This window comes from Paralichthys olivaceus, chromosome 18 (genome assembly GCF_024713975.1).
Source record: "Paralichthys olivaceus isolate ysfri-2021 chromosome 18, ASM2471397v2, whole genome shotgun sequence".
NCBI classification, from domain to species: Eukaryota; Metazoa; Chordata; class Actinopteri; order Pleuronectiformes; family Paralichthyidae; genus Paralichthys; species Paralichthys olivaceus.
The window spans coordinates 8,134,814-8,150,668 of record NC_091110.1 but is presented as its reverse complement, the minus strand read 5'-3'; the positions used below and the strand labels follow the sequence as shown (position 1 = coordinate 8,150,668).

At 42.3% G+C, this 15,855-nt stretch overlaps 1 protein-coding gene across 7 annotated transcripts; it reads left to right on the top strand.

The window, feature by feature from the left end:
* The first annotated feature begins 794 nt into the window (after positions 1-794).
* ark2ca (arkadia (RNF111) C-terminal like ring finger ubiquitin ligase 2Ca) lies at positions 795-11,790 on the top strand. Of its 7 annotated transcripts, none has more exons than XM_020081974.2 (8): positions 795-982; positions 7,751-8,051; positions 8,134-8,259; positions 8,392-8,521; positions 9,081-9,185; positions 9,690-9,782; positions 9,882-9,982; positions 11,147-11,790. In XM_020081974.2, the coding sequence occupies exons 1-8, from the start codon at positions 871-873 to the stop codon at positions 11,262-11,264; spliced, it is 1,086 nt and encodes a 361-aa protein (XP_019937533.1). In that variant the 5' UTR covers positions 795-870; the 3' UTR covers positions 11,265-11,790. The 7 variants fall into 7 exon arrangements, with proteins under 7 accessions (XP_019937533.1, XP_019937532.2, XP_069370314.1 ...); XM_020081973.2 differs by having other exon boundaries at positions 907-982; positions 9,687-9,782; XM_069514213.1 differs by lacking the exon at positions 795-982 and adding an exon at positions 3,391-3,563 and having other exon boundaries at positions 9,687-9,782.
* Positions 11,791-15,855: the final 4,065 nt, after the last annotated feature.

The following is a 15,855-nucleotide window of genomic DNA, read 5'->3' as shown; positions in this document are numbered from 1 at the left end:
CTTCTGCGCTTTTGGGGATCAATTCCCATAGTATCAATACTATATGAAGTCTTGTATTGATACCAAAAACACATAGACACACGTATTATCTATAATATTTGCAGTGATGATCTCTTTAATTCAGAGAAATCACACAATAGATAGATGTCTTACCATTTAAAAACGTGTCTTGTGTTCATCAATTTTCAAAATAAAAAAGAAATCCTTGTGTTTTAATTTACCAGTTGAAGAGATTAAAGAAATGGAAGGAATCACATATAATTTGAGGAACAGACAAGAGGAATTTGAAAGGAACTGTAGTAAATGGGCCAAAGAAATAGATAAAGTGGACAGTGACAGTGATCTCATCTTTTGAAATTTAATGCAATACCTGCAATATAGTAACACAAAAAAAGAAGATGACTTTATAAATCATTTCAGGTTTTTCTTCTTTACATGAGATCAATATTTGGATTGATTATGTGTGATCCTATCCCTGATATTACCTGATTATAAGCAAATGGCATGGTATGTTGATACACAGTCATTCCCTGCAGAATGATCTGTTGCAGATTTTCATCTTGAGTCCTCCATGAGACACATCCTGTCTGTGACATAATCGTGGCAGAGCTGAATAATCAGTGTGAATGGAAGCTAATGAGGGGCCATGTTTACTTGAGGAGACAGCAGCACCTCCTCCGGGCTGCAGGCTCCAGTGTGGACGGAGGGGGCGGACACCCCCGCCCCTGAGCCGCTCCCATTGGCGGAGCCGGCTGCCAGAGCCGGAGGGTCCTGCTCGGGGGGCTCCGCTGATTGGCTGCGCGGGTGTGCGTGTGCAGGCAGCGCAGCCTGTGCGTTTGAACGCGTCGAGCTCCGGAGGGGATCATTTCCATGGACCATCTGTCTCGCTGTGGCCGCCCGCACAACAAAGAAGGACCCAGGATGGTGTTAGTACATGTTGGATATCTGGTTCTCCCCGTCTTCGGCTCAGTTAGAAATAGAGGTATGACGAGCTTTTCTATTTCACGTCCTAACCCCGTTAAATACCGCCGCGTGCATTCTTCTTCTCTTTTTAAATGTCCTCATGATGTAAACAGAGCTGACACCTGCTAGCGACGAGCGACGAATAACATTAGCCGCGCTGCTAACGGTGGCGTCGCGTGTGCGCAGCCGGTTTAAACCGTCCAGACATCTTGTACGAACCGTGAATATCCGTGTGTTCGGGTGTTTCGGGGCCTGTTTGTGGCACCGAATGACCGCAGCTGTCAAATGGCAGCCCCCCGCTTGTTCCGTTTTTCACCCTCCGCTGCTAGCGCGGTCTCCCCCCCCGTGTTGCTTCACCCTCCGCTCCCCCTGTGTTTACACGGGACGATACCCGGAGCTCGACACTAGCACATTTACTAGCACATCTTCATTTTGCTAATAAGACCCACCACTGTGTGTATCTGTGTGTAATCTGGCCGTGCACGCTGCTGACAACATGACAAGGGTTGTTTGCCCCTTTGTGTGGCATCCAGTGTGTTGCCCCCCCCTCCTCCTCCTCCTCCCCCTAGCGCTCATGTTAACACGCTTTAACATGATTCTTTTCAATTAACTCATTCTCTTAATGCAGGTAAGTGTCGCAGTGTGCCTCAGGTTAATGGTAACTGTAGAGAGGTTGTAAAATGGTGGCATTTTGCCTCAAATCTTAAAAATACACAATGAAAAACGCCGCAGCAGCGAAGAACAGCATAAAGGTAGAATAACCACACTCGTTCAATCGGACATAACAGCATTAATATCATCCTCCATTGCAGCACTAGCCTATCTGTGTTGATTATGTAATAATAACAGTAGCATTAAGAACAATAATAGTCTGATTGTTAAAACTACATGCAGTAGCACCAATGATTTCATTGTGCTTTTATTTGTGTTCTTTTTTCCTGTTCCATAGTATCGAGGCTGGCTCTACATTCCGCATTTCTCAGACCTTTGTCCCCCTCCATTGTGTAGCTAACGATCATCTGCTGCTGTCTGCCGTAGCCTCTGCCTGTTCTCTGCATCTAGCTGTATTGTGAACCCCCTTCTTCCTCATTTCCTCTTTTCCATCTGAAGACGACATTGGCATTAAAACAAACCAAACCGAGTTCCCACTCATACCGTATCCTTCTGTGTAACCGACTAAAGAATAACACCTTCTGTAGTAAGCAGTTTGTCTTTATTTAAACTGTCATGTTGCTCTTTAGTGAATAACCCATTGTAGCGTTTAGACTTTTACTACAGACTGTCATTGTGATTCTCCCATTCAGTGTGGATAGACTACATTCTGCTGTAAATTTCTGTAAAGTGGATACATTTTGATCCTCCCACCCCCCGATTCGATTACAGCCAGGCTTGATCGAACCCTTTGGATATTTGTGTCCATCCCCTGTTTTGCTAAGTACCAGCTTTTGTCATCTATAAAATTGCTCGTATGATCACCTACTCTAAACCAGTTTTACCAATAATCCCGCTTTCCTAACATTCACCGATTGGCTTGTACTCGCAACGCTGAAATTACAGTGATTTGTGTGGTGTTATTTTCACCTCTGATGGTCCACTGCACCTGCTGTAGTGCAGAGCGTCCAAACGGCTGCTCACAATCCTATCCATGTGTGAAAGCCTTTGTTCCTACGAGCTGAATTGATTCTGTCAGTCACAATAAATTGGCGAGACTCAGGTCTAACTCATCTTGCCATTTTGAAACCCCCCCCCCTCACCACTATCATTCACAGCCCCCTCTTAAGTCTTCTCCTCAGACACTTCCAGAATGCTATCCATTTTACAGGGATGTGTATATCCTGCACTGCTGTAGAACTCCTTTTAGAATCAAAATGTCTTTTTATTCTTTGGTTGTGGTTTTTTCTACCTTATGTTCTTGTATTAGATCCTAATGCATGGTCATTTTATACTTTTTGTTTTTCCACATTGAACAGCAGATTCCAATGTAATCTTTGTGTAGAGATGCCCCTGCTGTACTGAAATGTGCTGTAAGCATACACATCTACTCATTGGATGCTGCTTCTGTTCTGTTAACCCTACAGAGAGCATGGTCGGGCCTTGCCTTTGGTCTTTATTTGCATGGTATTATTATGGTTATATTACTCTTATTATTACTATTATCACACAGTGCCACACATACTAATATTTTCCAATAAAGACTGTAGTTTTCTTCCTAACCTTCAGTGTGCTTTTTGCTGATTTCCATGTGTTCCTCCCTTCCTCCCTCCACACCGTGCTGTCACTGAGACGGTCCCCTCACTCTATATGTGCTCTCATTCTCTCAGCTGTCTTTGACAGAGTTTCTTCAAGTTGCTGCTCTGCTTACTTTGGAGTTGGGGCAACCAAATTTTCTATCCATTCAACAACAAAAAAAGAAAAGCATGTTTATACTGAAACACATCGGCATTGATATTTAATGTTACACGCTGTCATTCCCTCTTATTCCATACACTATTATTTATAAAACTCAACAAAGCCTCCCTCACATCCACTCATTGGTGTTTATTGGTGTTGAATTAACATTGGAACCACTTTGGGCAAAATGGATAACCTTCTTCAACATGGTAATTTTATATTGGGTAAGATATAACCTGTCATATTATTTACTATTGTTAGTTTTCTGTAAAAAAAATATGGAGAATCAATGGATAAAACAATCTTAGAGAAATGTCTGATTTCTAAAAAAGAAAGAATCAAGGTTAACATGTTAAATACTTTGCTTTGTAGTGTTGCCTTAATGGCATAATAAAACAAGAGATGTTAAAGGTTTATATGCCACGATATATAAATAGCTTGGCGAATGAATCGTCTCATGGTATATATCCACATTTCAAGGTACTGACTGATTAATAGCGGAATTAAAACAACCTTGGAAGTCTGTCTATACAATAACACCAGGCTACATTCTTATGTAGCTTGTGCAGTTCTTTCTTAATGAGTTATTAAAGGAATAGTTCAACTTTTTGGGAACTTTGATTATTTGCTTTCTGGCAAAGTGATGAAGAGGTTGATACCACTCTTATATCTGCACTCTAAATGAGAAGTTATACAATCAGTTAGCTTAGCTTAAAGAACTATAAGTCATTTTTGCACAAAGAAGAGATAAAAAAATTTGTTTTGTTTTGGTGGTGCTGGTTGATTTTGTTAGTTTGAAAGAGCCAGACCAGCTCTCTCTGTACTTATATTTATCAGTGTTATCTTTCTCATCTGACTCAACATCTGATAGTGAATATGCAGATTTTCCCCAAAATGTTCAACTTTTCCTTCAAGAATCTTCAAATGCATTTAGACAAATCTGTTTGGTTCAATCGGCACATTGCAAGTGTTTTATATGTGAAGCTTTATATCTGTGTAAACCACTTCTCTTCTCGTTCATGTTGCACAACAGACCTTGACATATTAACACACAATCTTAAATCACAGGAAGAAGCAGGTTGGTAATGTGAGATAAAATTCCTATGATCAAACTCGAGTGTGTTTGTACCTGGTGACAAAAAAGTGCAGATAAGACTTTTGATTATTTATAGAAGGGAGTTAAATGAAAGTGTCAACATTGTGTTTACGGTAGGATTAAAGCTCTGTAGAAGTTTACGATGAGTCTTAAATTTCACTAGTGCGGAGTTTTTATACTAGCCAACAAAATGCTTCAGTAAATAATTGCTCTTATTGTTAACAAAGCCATTGCTTCTGTGAAAAGTGTGAAATCTGGGCAGTTGGTCACGACGTGCAGCACAGGCTCTGGTGTTATTCATTTTGACTATTTCGCTGCACATTTTAAATTTGAGACTCAGCACTTTGAGGCATTTTAAAGTGTTGGACTCCTTACTGGCCCGCTCCAGCCACTTGAGCCATACATCTGTTCACGATGTCTGAAATAGTCTCAAGTTATATATATGTGCAGAGTCTGCAGACGCAAGGTGTGGCTGAGAAGTCACCATATGTTGCTCTGTGCAACTTTTTGCCAGCGACTGCAGCAACAGACTTTAAAATAACCCAGCAGCTGTAATGCATATGTTAGTCCACAATAGCTGCACAGCTACAGGCCTCATTAGCATCAGACCTTTTGTCTTCCTCCCGCTATGTCCTTATGTGACCCATGTACTGTAGAATAGACGTCAGCGAGTGCAGAGCCAATATGTGGCATGTTTTCAATCCAGCTGTACATCACAGAGGCCAATTTCTTTCCATCTAGTTCCACACTGTAATCGTGTGTGCCGAACAGTAATATCAGAAGGGGGGGGGGGGTTTCAATGAAAAACAGCCTGCACACAGCTCGGAGCGTTCCGTGATGGAGGACTATCAGACTAGGAAGAAGACAGGATTATGTTTAGAAAGGAGGTGTGATTGTAAAGCTGCAGTGATGGCAGCAGGAGGGGGGCGAGGGAGGGGGGGAGGGAAACAGGTTTAATGTCAGACTGCTGCAGTCGCTGGTGGGCGGTGCTTCCAGGCTGTCACTCATACAGGGGACGCCATGCTGCAGCCACATCGTGGGGGAGGGGCTGCCTGTGCAGCAGCTCAGGGGTGAGGAGAGGTGGATGAGAGCATGCGTGTGTCTGTGTGGAAGGGGTGGGGGTCCGTCCTGCACCAATCAGGCATTTTATGTCTGTCTGTCAGAGTGGAAGCAGGGATGTATAAAGAGTAAGAGCATCAGCGCTGCTGGGAGCCCTGCAATATGTCAAACACTAATGTCAGCGGCCGATGCTGCGGAGGAGCCCAGAGACAAATAATTTGACATTTCCTGTAGGCTCCACACAGAGTCCAGTGTTACCAGGTCACAGGTTTCATACAAAAGTGACGTACAGCCTTTTTACCAAATCAACCAGTAGTCTGCCATTTCTGCTCTACTTCCTCAGCCAAATGTTTTCAGTCTGCCCGTGGCTCTCAAGGTTCATTAGCTTCTCATGTCCTGAGGGGACATGCAACCAAGCAAAACAACAATCATGCATATACAGTGTGTCATATAACTGCAGAACAAATGAATAGTGAGACATTTGGGCAATTCTGCTTATTTGCTTTCTGTTGGAGAACAAGAGCACATATGATCCAATGTTAAATATGAAGCTGCAACTAGAGGCTATTTAAAACAGCTGAGCACAAATACTGGAGACAGGAGGAAACCACTCACTCAGCTCAGTTTAACATTAAAAAATCTCACAAAATGATATGTGTTATTGTTTTTGTTTGATTTATACAAATCCTGGAGTGTACAACTATTTCTTTGGTGAGAAACTGTAAACCACGTAATCCCTATAAAACAAGAAATTGTTGTGTTGTCACTTTGGATTTTGTATGAATTGAATAAAACATACTTTAGAGGTTCTAGCAAGGCTTTCTGTTTACCCCAGCTCCCAGTCTTTGTGCCGAACTAAGCTAATCAGCTTTTGACTGGAGCTTTAGGCTAAACCCACACATATATATGTATATACATATACAGTATATGTGTCTAATTCTAACATTGTTCTACAGTCAACTCTAAACAAGCTATGAATGTGAATTAGTCAAATGTTACACCTCAAAGGCTCCTAAAAACAAACTCAGAGAATACAGATGTTTTTATGATTAATGTTAATAAGTTTTAAATTATTTATTTTATTAATTATTAAGTGTCACATCCGATTCTTTTCCCTTGCTCTTCATTATTATGCAATTATTGAAAAGAAAAAGAAAATAGTTTATTCGTGCAAAATCTGCCTATAGCACCTCTTAATTATGTTTAATGTTATTCATACAAAACCTTGATTAATATGTTTACCTACTATATTTAGTCCAAATGGCTATCATAGTAAAGGTCTACTCAGCTTGAAACAACAACAGCATACAGTAGACTTCCTCCAAAATATTTAACTCAAAGTGATTGGATATATTTCCAGGCTTTTGAAAAGGCCCAACACTGTGGTACTGTAACATTAGCTCCGCACAGTCCATCCTCCACACCCTGTGGTCTGCCTCCTGCTTAAGAAACCAAGTAATGTGAAAACTTGTAATTGGAAGTTAAAGTATGAACTGTTTGTTTCCACCTCACCCTCCTACCGCCCCTCCGCTCCCCCAACTCGGAGTAATTTGCATCGATTGTTCTGTGCAAGAGGAGATTCAGTTTGGACTGTGCTGCACAATCTCACGTCGCCTCCACCTCTGATAGGAGGCATGATGGGGGAGGGTGAAACCGGAGGCAAGATAATCTTTTGAGCCCACCTCGGTTGTTGTTGTTATCAGACTCAACGAGGGTTTCAGTCAGAACGAGACAGTTTAATCTATGATCCATCAAATAGCAGATATAATATAGAAACTACATGTAATAAAGTGACAGGAGATCACAGGCTGCAGACGACCCCTTCAGTGCTGTCGATCTCAGAAACACCCCGGGCTCTTAGTAAAGATCCATCCTCCCTGCTGGCTGTATCATGGCAAGCGGACAGACAGGCCACTGGGTGCAATCTGTCCGCGGGTTTAGATGGGGTCTCAGTGTGTGTGTGCGTGCATGTGTGTGTGTGTGTGTGTGTGTGTGTGTGTCATCCATCTGTTGTATTGTCTGCTTTGTCTTGTCTCTTCCTGTGTCCTATTTTTATGTTCTCTCTGTGTGATAACTTGTTGTATGTTTTTAAATGTATTTGTGTGTGTGAGAGAGCCAGGAATCAAATGTGTGTGTGTATTTATGTGTGCTTCACTTGTTCGTCTGCATCTCTGTGTGTTGTTTGTGTGGTTGGGAGTAATCTCAGGCTCAATTCTCATCACTTGGATCTATTTCTCACAGGAGCACACTTCACCAGGCATCACAATAGCCATGCTACCTCCTGCCGACACTTTCACCTGGGCGCTCCCCAGGCGCCCATCTCAGCCGAGTTCCCTCTGGGACACAGCAGCCAGCCCCCTCAGACGGGCCTGGCCACCCACCTGCCCCCGGCGCACCATCCGCCCCTCACTGCCCTGCCCACACCCCCCCAGTTCCAGGATGTGCCGGGGCCTCCATTCCTACCTCAGGCCTTACACCAGCAATACCTCATCCAGCAGCAGCTTCTTGAAGCGCAGCACCGCAGGATCCTCCCGCACTCCAGGTAAAACTAGTCTACATGCAAATAACACACACATTCTCTATACTCATAGACCCGCTAGTCAAACATATCTTTGTTATTCTAGAAGAACCCAGGAGCGTATTCCCCTGAACCCCCACCGACTGCGTTCAGGCTACGAGTACTCCCCTCCCCTTCATGTTCCACAGCCAATGACACAACAGCCTCGGTACCTGGCCGAAGGCACTGACTGGTGAGTCCCTGTTGGAGCGTGAATTGTCTTGGTGCTTTCATCTCAGCACCCATCTGTGTGTCTGTCTGTCTGTCACATCACCCTATCATGGGTGACAGCGTGGATTGAGCCGCCTGTCTGTTTGCCCTGCAGGGACCTGAGTGTGGACGCCGGCCTCCCTCACCACCAGTACCAGCTCCAGCAGCTCCCTCAGCACTATCAGCATTACCTGGCCTCCCCTCGCATGCACCACTTCCCCAGGAACACATCCTCTGCACAAGTGGTATGTTTGGTATCTGCACTACTATCATTGATTTAAAAGATGTTTATTTGTTAGTAAGAGTTTTCTTAAAGAGGCAATTAAATATGCAGCCTATTGCAGCCTACTATTGACATTTAAACTGCAGTCAGGGGTTAAGTGTCCTGCCAAGGACACTTAGGAACGCAGACTTGAGGAGCTGGAGATCGAACCACCGACCCTCTGTTTGGTGGACAACCCTCTCTATCTCCTGAGCCACAGCCGCCCCCCCCACAAAAAATGTAAACTGATGCAGCATTATATGATAATCCATCTTTTTCAAACTTATTAGAAGCTGGCACCTAAGTTACCCACAATGCACATAAAGGGAAACATTAGAAAGTGTTCTAAATGGTTGCATCAGGAGTTCTGAGTTTCTTTTGCAGGATGTATTTTACAAACTGAGACACGCTTGGTGCTTGTGTCACACTATATTCTCTAAAATGAGGCTTTTGTGTCAGATACATTCAAGGAACAGAGAAGAACTGTTTTCCTCTGCAGGATTATCAGTGCTGTTAAATGATGAGGAGCTCTCTTTTGCCAGGTTGTGCATGAAATCAGAAACTACCCGTACCCCCAGCTGCACCTGTTGGCCCTGCAAAGTCTGAACCCTTCGAGGCACGCCACTGCTGTGCGAGAGAGTTACGAGGTAAATTTATCTCTGAATATGTTTCGTACACTTTCCTCCCTCCGTCGATCAAAACCAGAACATCCTTGTAATAGGAAAGCAAACTTTGAAACTTTCGAACCCTCTGATTTGCATTTTTACTTTGTATATTACAGATTTTTATCTTTTTGTATTATTGCTTATGTAATGTCATCTATTTCTTTTTATTGCTCTATTCTTTTTATTTGTATTTGCTATCTGCTTTCACTTGATGCTGTCTTTTTATTACTTTTATGTGAATGCATTTTTTGCGATTGAGTTTCTGTGTCTGCTTTGTCTGTCAAAGCACTTTGTAAACACTGCTTTTAAAGGGGCTATTTACACTGCTCTGCTCCTGCTGATAAAATGAAGACTTGATCACTTTTCGGGAGGTTTCTAACATTAGATTTAAAATAAAAAAATAAGCCCATGGTCCATTCTTGACATTTTAAACAGCAGCTGTCCATTTAGTATTGGTCATAAGTATGTATTGTTTTCCTTCAGGAGCTGTTACAGCTGGAAGACCGGCTGGGGAGTGTGAGTAGAGGAGCTGTTCAGACGACCATCGAGAGATTCACCTTTCCACACAAATACAAGAAGGTTGGACAGATAATAACAGATATATAAACAACTAAATGTTTTCCCACTGGGTTGAATGGCTCTCATTGACTGTGTCTCTACAATCTGACCCGATAACAGAGAAAGCCACTGCATCTGAAGATTGGGGAGGAGGAGGAAACAGATGTGGATGAGAAGTGTACCATCTGTTTATCTATGCTGGAGGATGGAGAGGACGTCAGGTCAGAAACGCTTTCACTGAAACAAGTTTTATCTAACACTTTAAATCATAATTGCATTTAGTTTCTCGTGCAAAAACAGATTGCAGAATTGACACAAGTGTAAAAATGTGAATTTTCAGGATATGTGGAGCTATTTCTTTGTTCTGAGCAGTTGTCAGGCAACCAGTCTATGTTGCAGCCAAGAACTGTTCACACACACATAAACTCCCTCCAGGCAATTTACACTTTGGCTACAGTTACACTTACACTTCAGTCTTTCTGCGGATTAAACAAACACAAATGTTAATCGATGAGCTCTAATGGTGCTAATGGGCCAGGCTACTTTCTCCTGTCGTGGTTCCAAACAGCTGCTGGTTCAATCGTCTCAGTTCAGGGTACATCTACATGACTATGTTTTTGTTTGAAAACTCATCAGCTCTGCAACAGATACGTCCACACGCTGAGTTTTTCTCCTAAATCCGAGAATTTGGTTTAGGCGAGATTGGCAGAGACATTTAGAAACACTGACGTAGACACTCAGACACTTTCTGTTCGGGTGTTCACGGTCACAACTTAACCTTCGCTGATTTGTAGAAAACAACCAGCATTTGCCTCAGCTACCTGTGGAGTACTTAACAAGCGTTACAAGCACTGCTGACTGTTGTTATTGCTAACAGCTGTGGTTCAGTTAAATTCAGCATTTTACAATGATACAACTGCTGACATGTGTAGGAGACCAGATTTAAAACTGATGTGGAGACAAAACACTCGTGTAGACAGAGATTGTTTCAGTTTGAAAAAGCCGTTTTCATATGCAATCACAGTTGTGTGTATGTGCTAAGTCCCCCCCCAACTGATGCCCTTTTTTATAAGCACTGACCTGAGCACATGGATTTACACATGCAGTTAAACCCGAGATGGGGTGGGTGAATTTTAGGGGATAGAGAAAAGTGCTGTGGGACAAGGAGAGAGTCAGTTTACAACATATGGAGTCTCAGCTGTCCGAGAGGCGTGTGGGACTCAGGCCTGACAGAAGTCCTCTCTGCATGACTGAAGGAACTAAATTAACTCCCTGCAGGTTTCAAAAAGTTTCTTTTGCAGTACATAGTTGTCTGCACCAGTCAGACTCATGCTTGTCACTTTGAATCAATGCTGACCCTGTGTCTTCTCTTCTCCGTCCTGCAGGAGACTGCCCTGCATGCACCTCTTCCACCAGGGCTGCGTGGACCAATGGCTGGCCACCAGCAGGAAGTGTCCAATCTGCCGCGTTGACATCGAAACACAGCTGAACCCCGACAGCTGATGAGATTGAAACCACACACACACCCCTCCACACACTTGTCAATCACCCTTGTGTGGTTCCACGCTTTCTTCCACCCCGCCCCCCCAACTGTCGGGTGCTTTGCCAAATGTCTCCAGACGTCATGTGACATCATCACCCTCCTTCTGACTCATGCTTTACTGAGCCAAGCCAGGATAACTAACTGCACGAGAGGCCGCGACAGAGTCTCTTTTATATAGAAGCACATCCCTCTGGAAGCAAAAGACATGCAAACACACAACCACACACAACCACACACACACACACAGTCATGTACACAGGGTTTACTTGTAGCTTGCTGCTCGTCAGTTGGGTGTTGTTGCTGTTGTAGTGTTGTACTGTAGGTAGCCCCGGGGCTGTGTAGCATGTCCTTAAAGCCATGACTTAATGTCCCGAGAGTGGAAACATAACCCCACAGTGAGCTGGCTACTTTCTCCCTCTCTCATATATATATAAATACGCACACATTTATATATATATATATATATTTCTCTCTTTTCACACACACTTCAACATGAATATTCTGCCACACAAGAAAGCTTACCAGAAACTAAATGCTCTGATGCCATGTTTACCTAAAGATCATTTGTGGTCGTAGTAGAGTAGCAGTAACCAACAAGTGATATCTGGTGCACAGACGAGCGCCAGCCTAGCTGAGTGTTTTACTTCTATCATGCAGCTTTGACATTTTTGCAATACAGTTGTACATTTATGTTGGGTTGGTGTCATGTGAGATGGTGTCGTGTGAGTAGGTCTCTCTGTCACTGCCGCATAAAACCCAGACCGGTGACTTGAGTCGTTGTGTGTTTTTAACATAAAAAAAAAGAAAAAAATAGGTAGAAAGTATTTTACCAAAATGAATTTTTGTTTTCACAGTGTAGCTTCAACCTGACGACACGTCTGTGCTCGGCCCTGCTGTGAGTGTGTGGATGTGGCTAACTAAAAGTGTGGGTGTTGGAAAAGTGCAAATGTGAGTGTGTGAGTTTGAGGGTTTCAGGCAACAGGTGGACTCACTGTGGGTTAATGGCCACTGGAGTGCTTATACAACACAAAGCCAAAAAAATAACAGGGGGATGAATAAAGGAAGGTATCGTGCACTGCAGAGCGAGGTGGGAGGAAGATTTAGCCGCTTTTGTACCTGCACCTTCATCTTGGCGCCGGGCCAGTGGCAGAACGTCGTGAGCTAAAAATGCATGTTTCATCGTTGAGTAGGGCTTTGAGCTTTGCAAGTGTTACTTCAATTTAAAAAACGGTGCAGTGACGGCTGTGCATGACTTAGTGATTACTCCTCGACACTAATGAAGAAACAAAAAACGAGCACGGCCTCAGATCCCCTGACTTGTAGCGCGCGTGCATCTCGTCCCCCTTTGGCGGCAAAACATCGGGATCCTTTTTTTTTTTTTTTCTATGTGAACCTTTCGGCCTAAAGAACAAGCACATGTGACAGTAGTTACAGTGACAAGCAGTTCTTTTCCTCTGTATTGCATTTGGTTCATATTTAGGTATAGATTCATGCAGTGTTTTCAGCAGAGAGAGGAGCTTGTGTATTGATCTTGTGTATTTGTGTGACAGACCTCCCCTCGTGGTTGCTATGCTGGTTGCTATGCTGTATTGCTAGAACATGTAGAACGTGGTGTGACGGAGGCAGCCTCCCTCTCACAGTGCACACAGACATGAGACGACACGACAGCAGGGAAACGTTCAGGCTGTTCGATCCAGTCTCACCTGCTTTCACTTCGTTTCACAGATCCCTGCGTGTTAATTGCTGCTTTTAGGACCCTCGCCGTCCTATGCACTGTGATAATTAAGAATAGGACTTGGCCCAGAGTCTCTTTCAGGCCAAGGACCAATCAAAACAGGATCCACTTCTCCCTGTCTTGTGCACTGCCAGTGTCGACACTGCCTCCTCCTGTAGTGGAGTCATCCGTGATGAAGTTTTCATAGTTTACACAGGGTGTTGTCAGTTGAGATGCCTTAAGTATTTAACAATCATAATTTATTACTAACTGTAGATATTGTGGGTATGTATTTAATTTTGTATAGTTTTTTTTTCTGGGGGGGGCGACTGAATCATAATTTATTTATTTAGAAATAACACAAAAATGCTATGAAAAAAAACAATTACCTCATTTTTGCATTGTTTTAAATAGGAATGCTTTGCATGCAGTTGTACTTTTTGGAACACTGAAACAAAAACAAAAAAAACGATTCACCCTGCTGTTTGACCTCCACAAGCTGGCTGTGCGATGTTTACTGTCCCAGGCTGAGCTACTGAGCCCGCTCTCCCTCTCTCTCTCTTTCTCTCTGTCTCTCACTCTGTCTCTATCTCTGTCTCTCTCTCTTTCTCTCTCATGTGGTGCTGTGGATCTTGGTTACATTCCATTCAATGCAATTTCTCAGATCCCCCATGCTGTGATGTAGTGGACAAACTGCAATGAAGTGAATTGGTTTTAGTTTGTGACTTCTCTTTTCTTTTCTTTTGCACTCACTTGTTTAAATATGGGAACCCTCTCACTGGCAAAAAGGTAGTTTAGATAATTTAATATTATCACTAAGAACTCTGGCGTTTGTTTCTTTTCTTATTTTAATGCTCTGCTTCTCACAATGCACTATGGGTCTTAATGATGATCATCTGTGAAGCATGTTCCTTCGCTTTAACTCTTTTGTGTCGCTCTCTTTTCATTTGAATTTCTCTGGTGTTTCTCTTCAGTTCGTTTTTCCAGAATAGTTTGTAGACTTACGCATAACAAGTGCCTCGCTCTAAGTGTTAGGAGATATTTCCATACGACTGAAACCATTAACAATCAATCCACGAAGCCACCATGCCTTATTGGTCGCACGGTTAATTGAAAGAATGGGTCACGAAAGAGCTACGACAACATTTGACAGGTGTCTACAAAAGCCATTTTCCTCAAAAACTTCCAGTCAAAGTGTCCAAAATAGCTGCGGGGAAATAGTTTTAAAGAGGCATCTTTCACTGTGGGCTTTACAAATACTCCACTCATCTTTCGTTTCCTTCATTTCTCCATTCTCTTTTATCTTCTATCTCCTATTCTCTCCATTTCCTATTTTTATTTCACCGTCCATCCCTCCTCTCTGGATCTATCCTCTGTTTCCTTTCACAGTCTAAAAAGGAAGGCAAGGATTTTAAAGCACAACCTTTTTCTAAAAATGCATGTTTTCTCAGGTTTCAATATAGTCTCAATGGTTTAATAGTATATGGTGAAAATATATACAAAGAATATAACAGAAAAAAAAACTATTAATTTTGTTGCTGCTTGAATCTGAAAAACAAAACTGAAGAGAAAAATCCCAAAAAGTGCCAGTGAAAGGGCTGCCGCCATCCTTGTATGAAAATCTGCTGTTTAGCTGTGACTGCGCAATGTTTTTCAATATAGGATATTTTATCTGAAAATAGAACTATTTATCATTAATATTAAAGCAATAGCGCATTAATGGTGATGAGTGTGTTAATGAAGAAATGGATGAGCATATTATGGGTAAATGTTAGATTCACATTTGGTGGAATTTTGTACTTTATTTATTATTACTAATAATAATAACGGTGATGATTTCAAAAGTTGCATTGCTAAACCCAAACTGCTCTGTTTTTTTAATTTGAATTTTATTTCATGGCTTGTATATTATCCTTTTGTATGTGCTCTTTTTGTAATAAATTGGATAAAATGGATTTGTTTTTGACTCTTTTATAGTGGTCTCAACTTTCCCTCTAAGATGTGAATGTAATGTGAGTCTTTGAGACCTCAGAGGCTGCTGAGTAGAATTTAGTAATATCTAGTGTTGAAGTTGCATGTTGCAGCTGAAGACCCCTCACCTCACCCTCTCCTTCCAAACATGATAAAGAACCTGTGGTAGACTTCAGTTGTTATAAAAACTCAAAAGGTGTTTAGTTTGTTCAGTCTGGACTAATGTAAAAAACATGGCGGCCTCCGTAGAGAGGGTCCCCTCAATGTAAATATAAAGTATCTAAATATAAAGGGCCTTTTCTGGAGTAAAGAAAGCTACAATTCATACAAGTTAGATGAAATGAACTAGTGAAAACATCATGAGAATTGTTCCACATAAAATTTCTGCCAATAGTACATGTGTCATACAAAAGTCTTCAGTCCGCTCCCTTAATTGCAAAACCAGAACTGACCGGATCAAATGTAAACGATATAACAAAGACATGAACCTTGAATCAGACTTTCAGGTGTAAAGGAACCTTTAAAGCAACTTTCAGCTGATTTTTAGTTTTCGTATCTTCAGACTGCACCGTTTGGTTCACTCTTACCAATCGTAGCTCATAAGGTAAATATCTCCCTCATGATTTGAGATAAAAAACAGAGAAAAATCCAAAATGATTCTGTCACATCAAGTGATGGTGTAGAAACTTTAAAGGTTGTAGTTTCTGTTTATTTTCCACTGCTCCCAAGTGCTCAAAAAGTGACTGACATTTTTTCCCGATGGTGGTGCAGTGAAATATCACTAGTTTTGTTTTTCTGCTCTCCAGTTACAGTGTCTGTCTCCTCTTTGGTGCTGAGCAGAGCAAAGACCCCGTACACACCTGGTA

What these genes read in the sequence shown, in the direction of transcription:
- ark2ca (XM_069514210.1), top strand. Translation starts at nt 7,564, where the DNA reads ATGTTCTCTCTGTGTGATAACTTGTTGTATGTTTTTAAATGTATTTGT. An exon ending in CTGGCCGAAGGCACTGACTG is followed by an intron (nt 8,260 to 8,391) that starts GTGAGTCCCTGT and finishes TTTGCCCTGCAG; the next exon opens with GGACCTGAGTGTGGACGCCG. An exon ending in GAGGATGGAGAGGACGTCAG is followed by an intron (nt 9,983 to 11,146) that starts GTCAGAAACGCT and finishes TCCGTCCTGCAG; the next exon opens with GAGACTGCCCTGCATGCACC.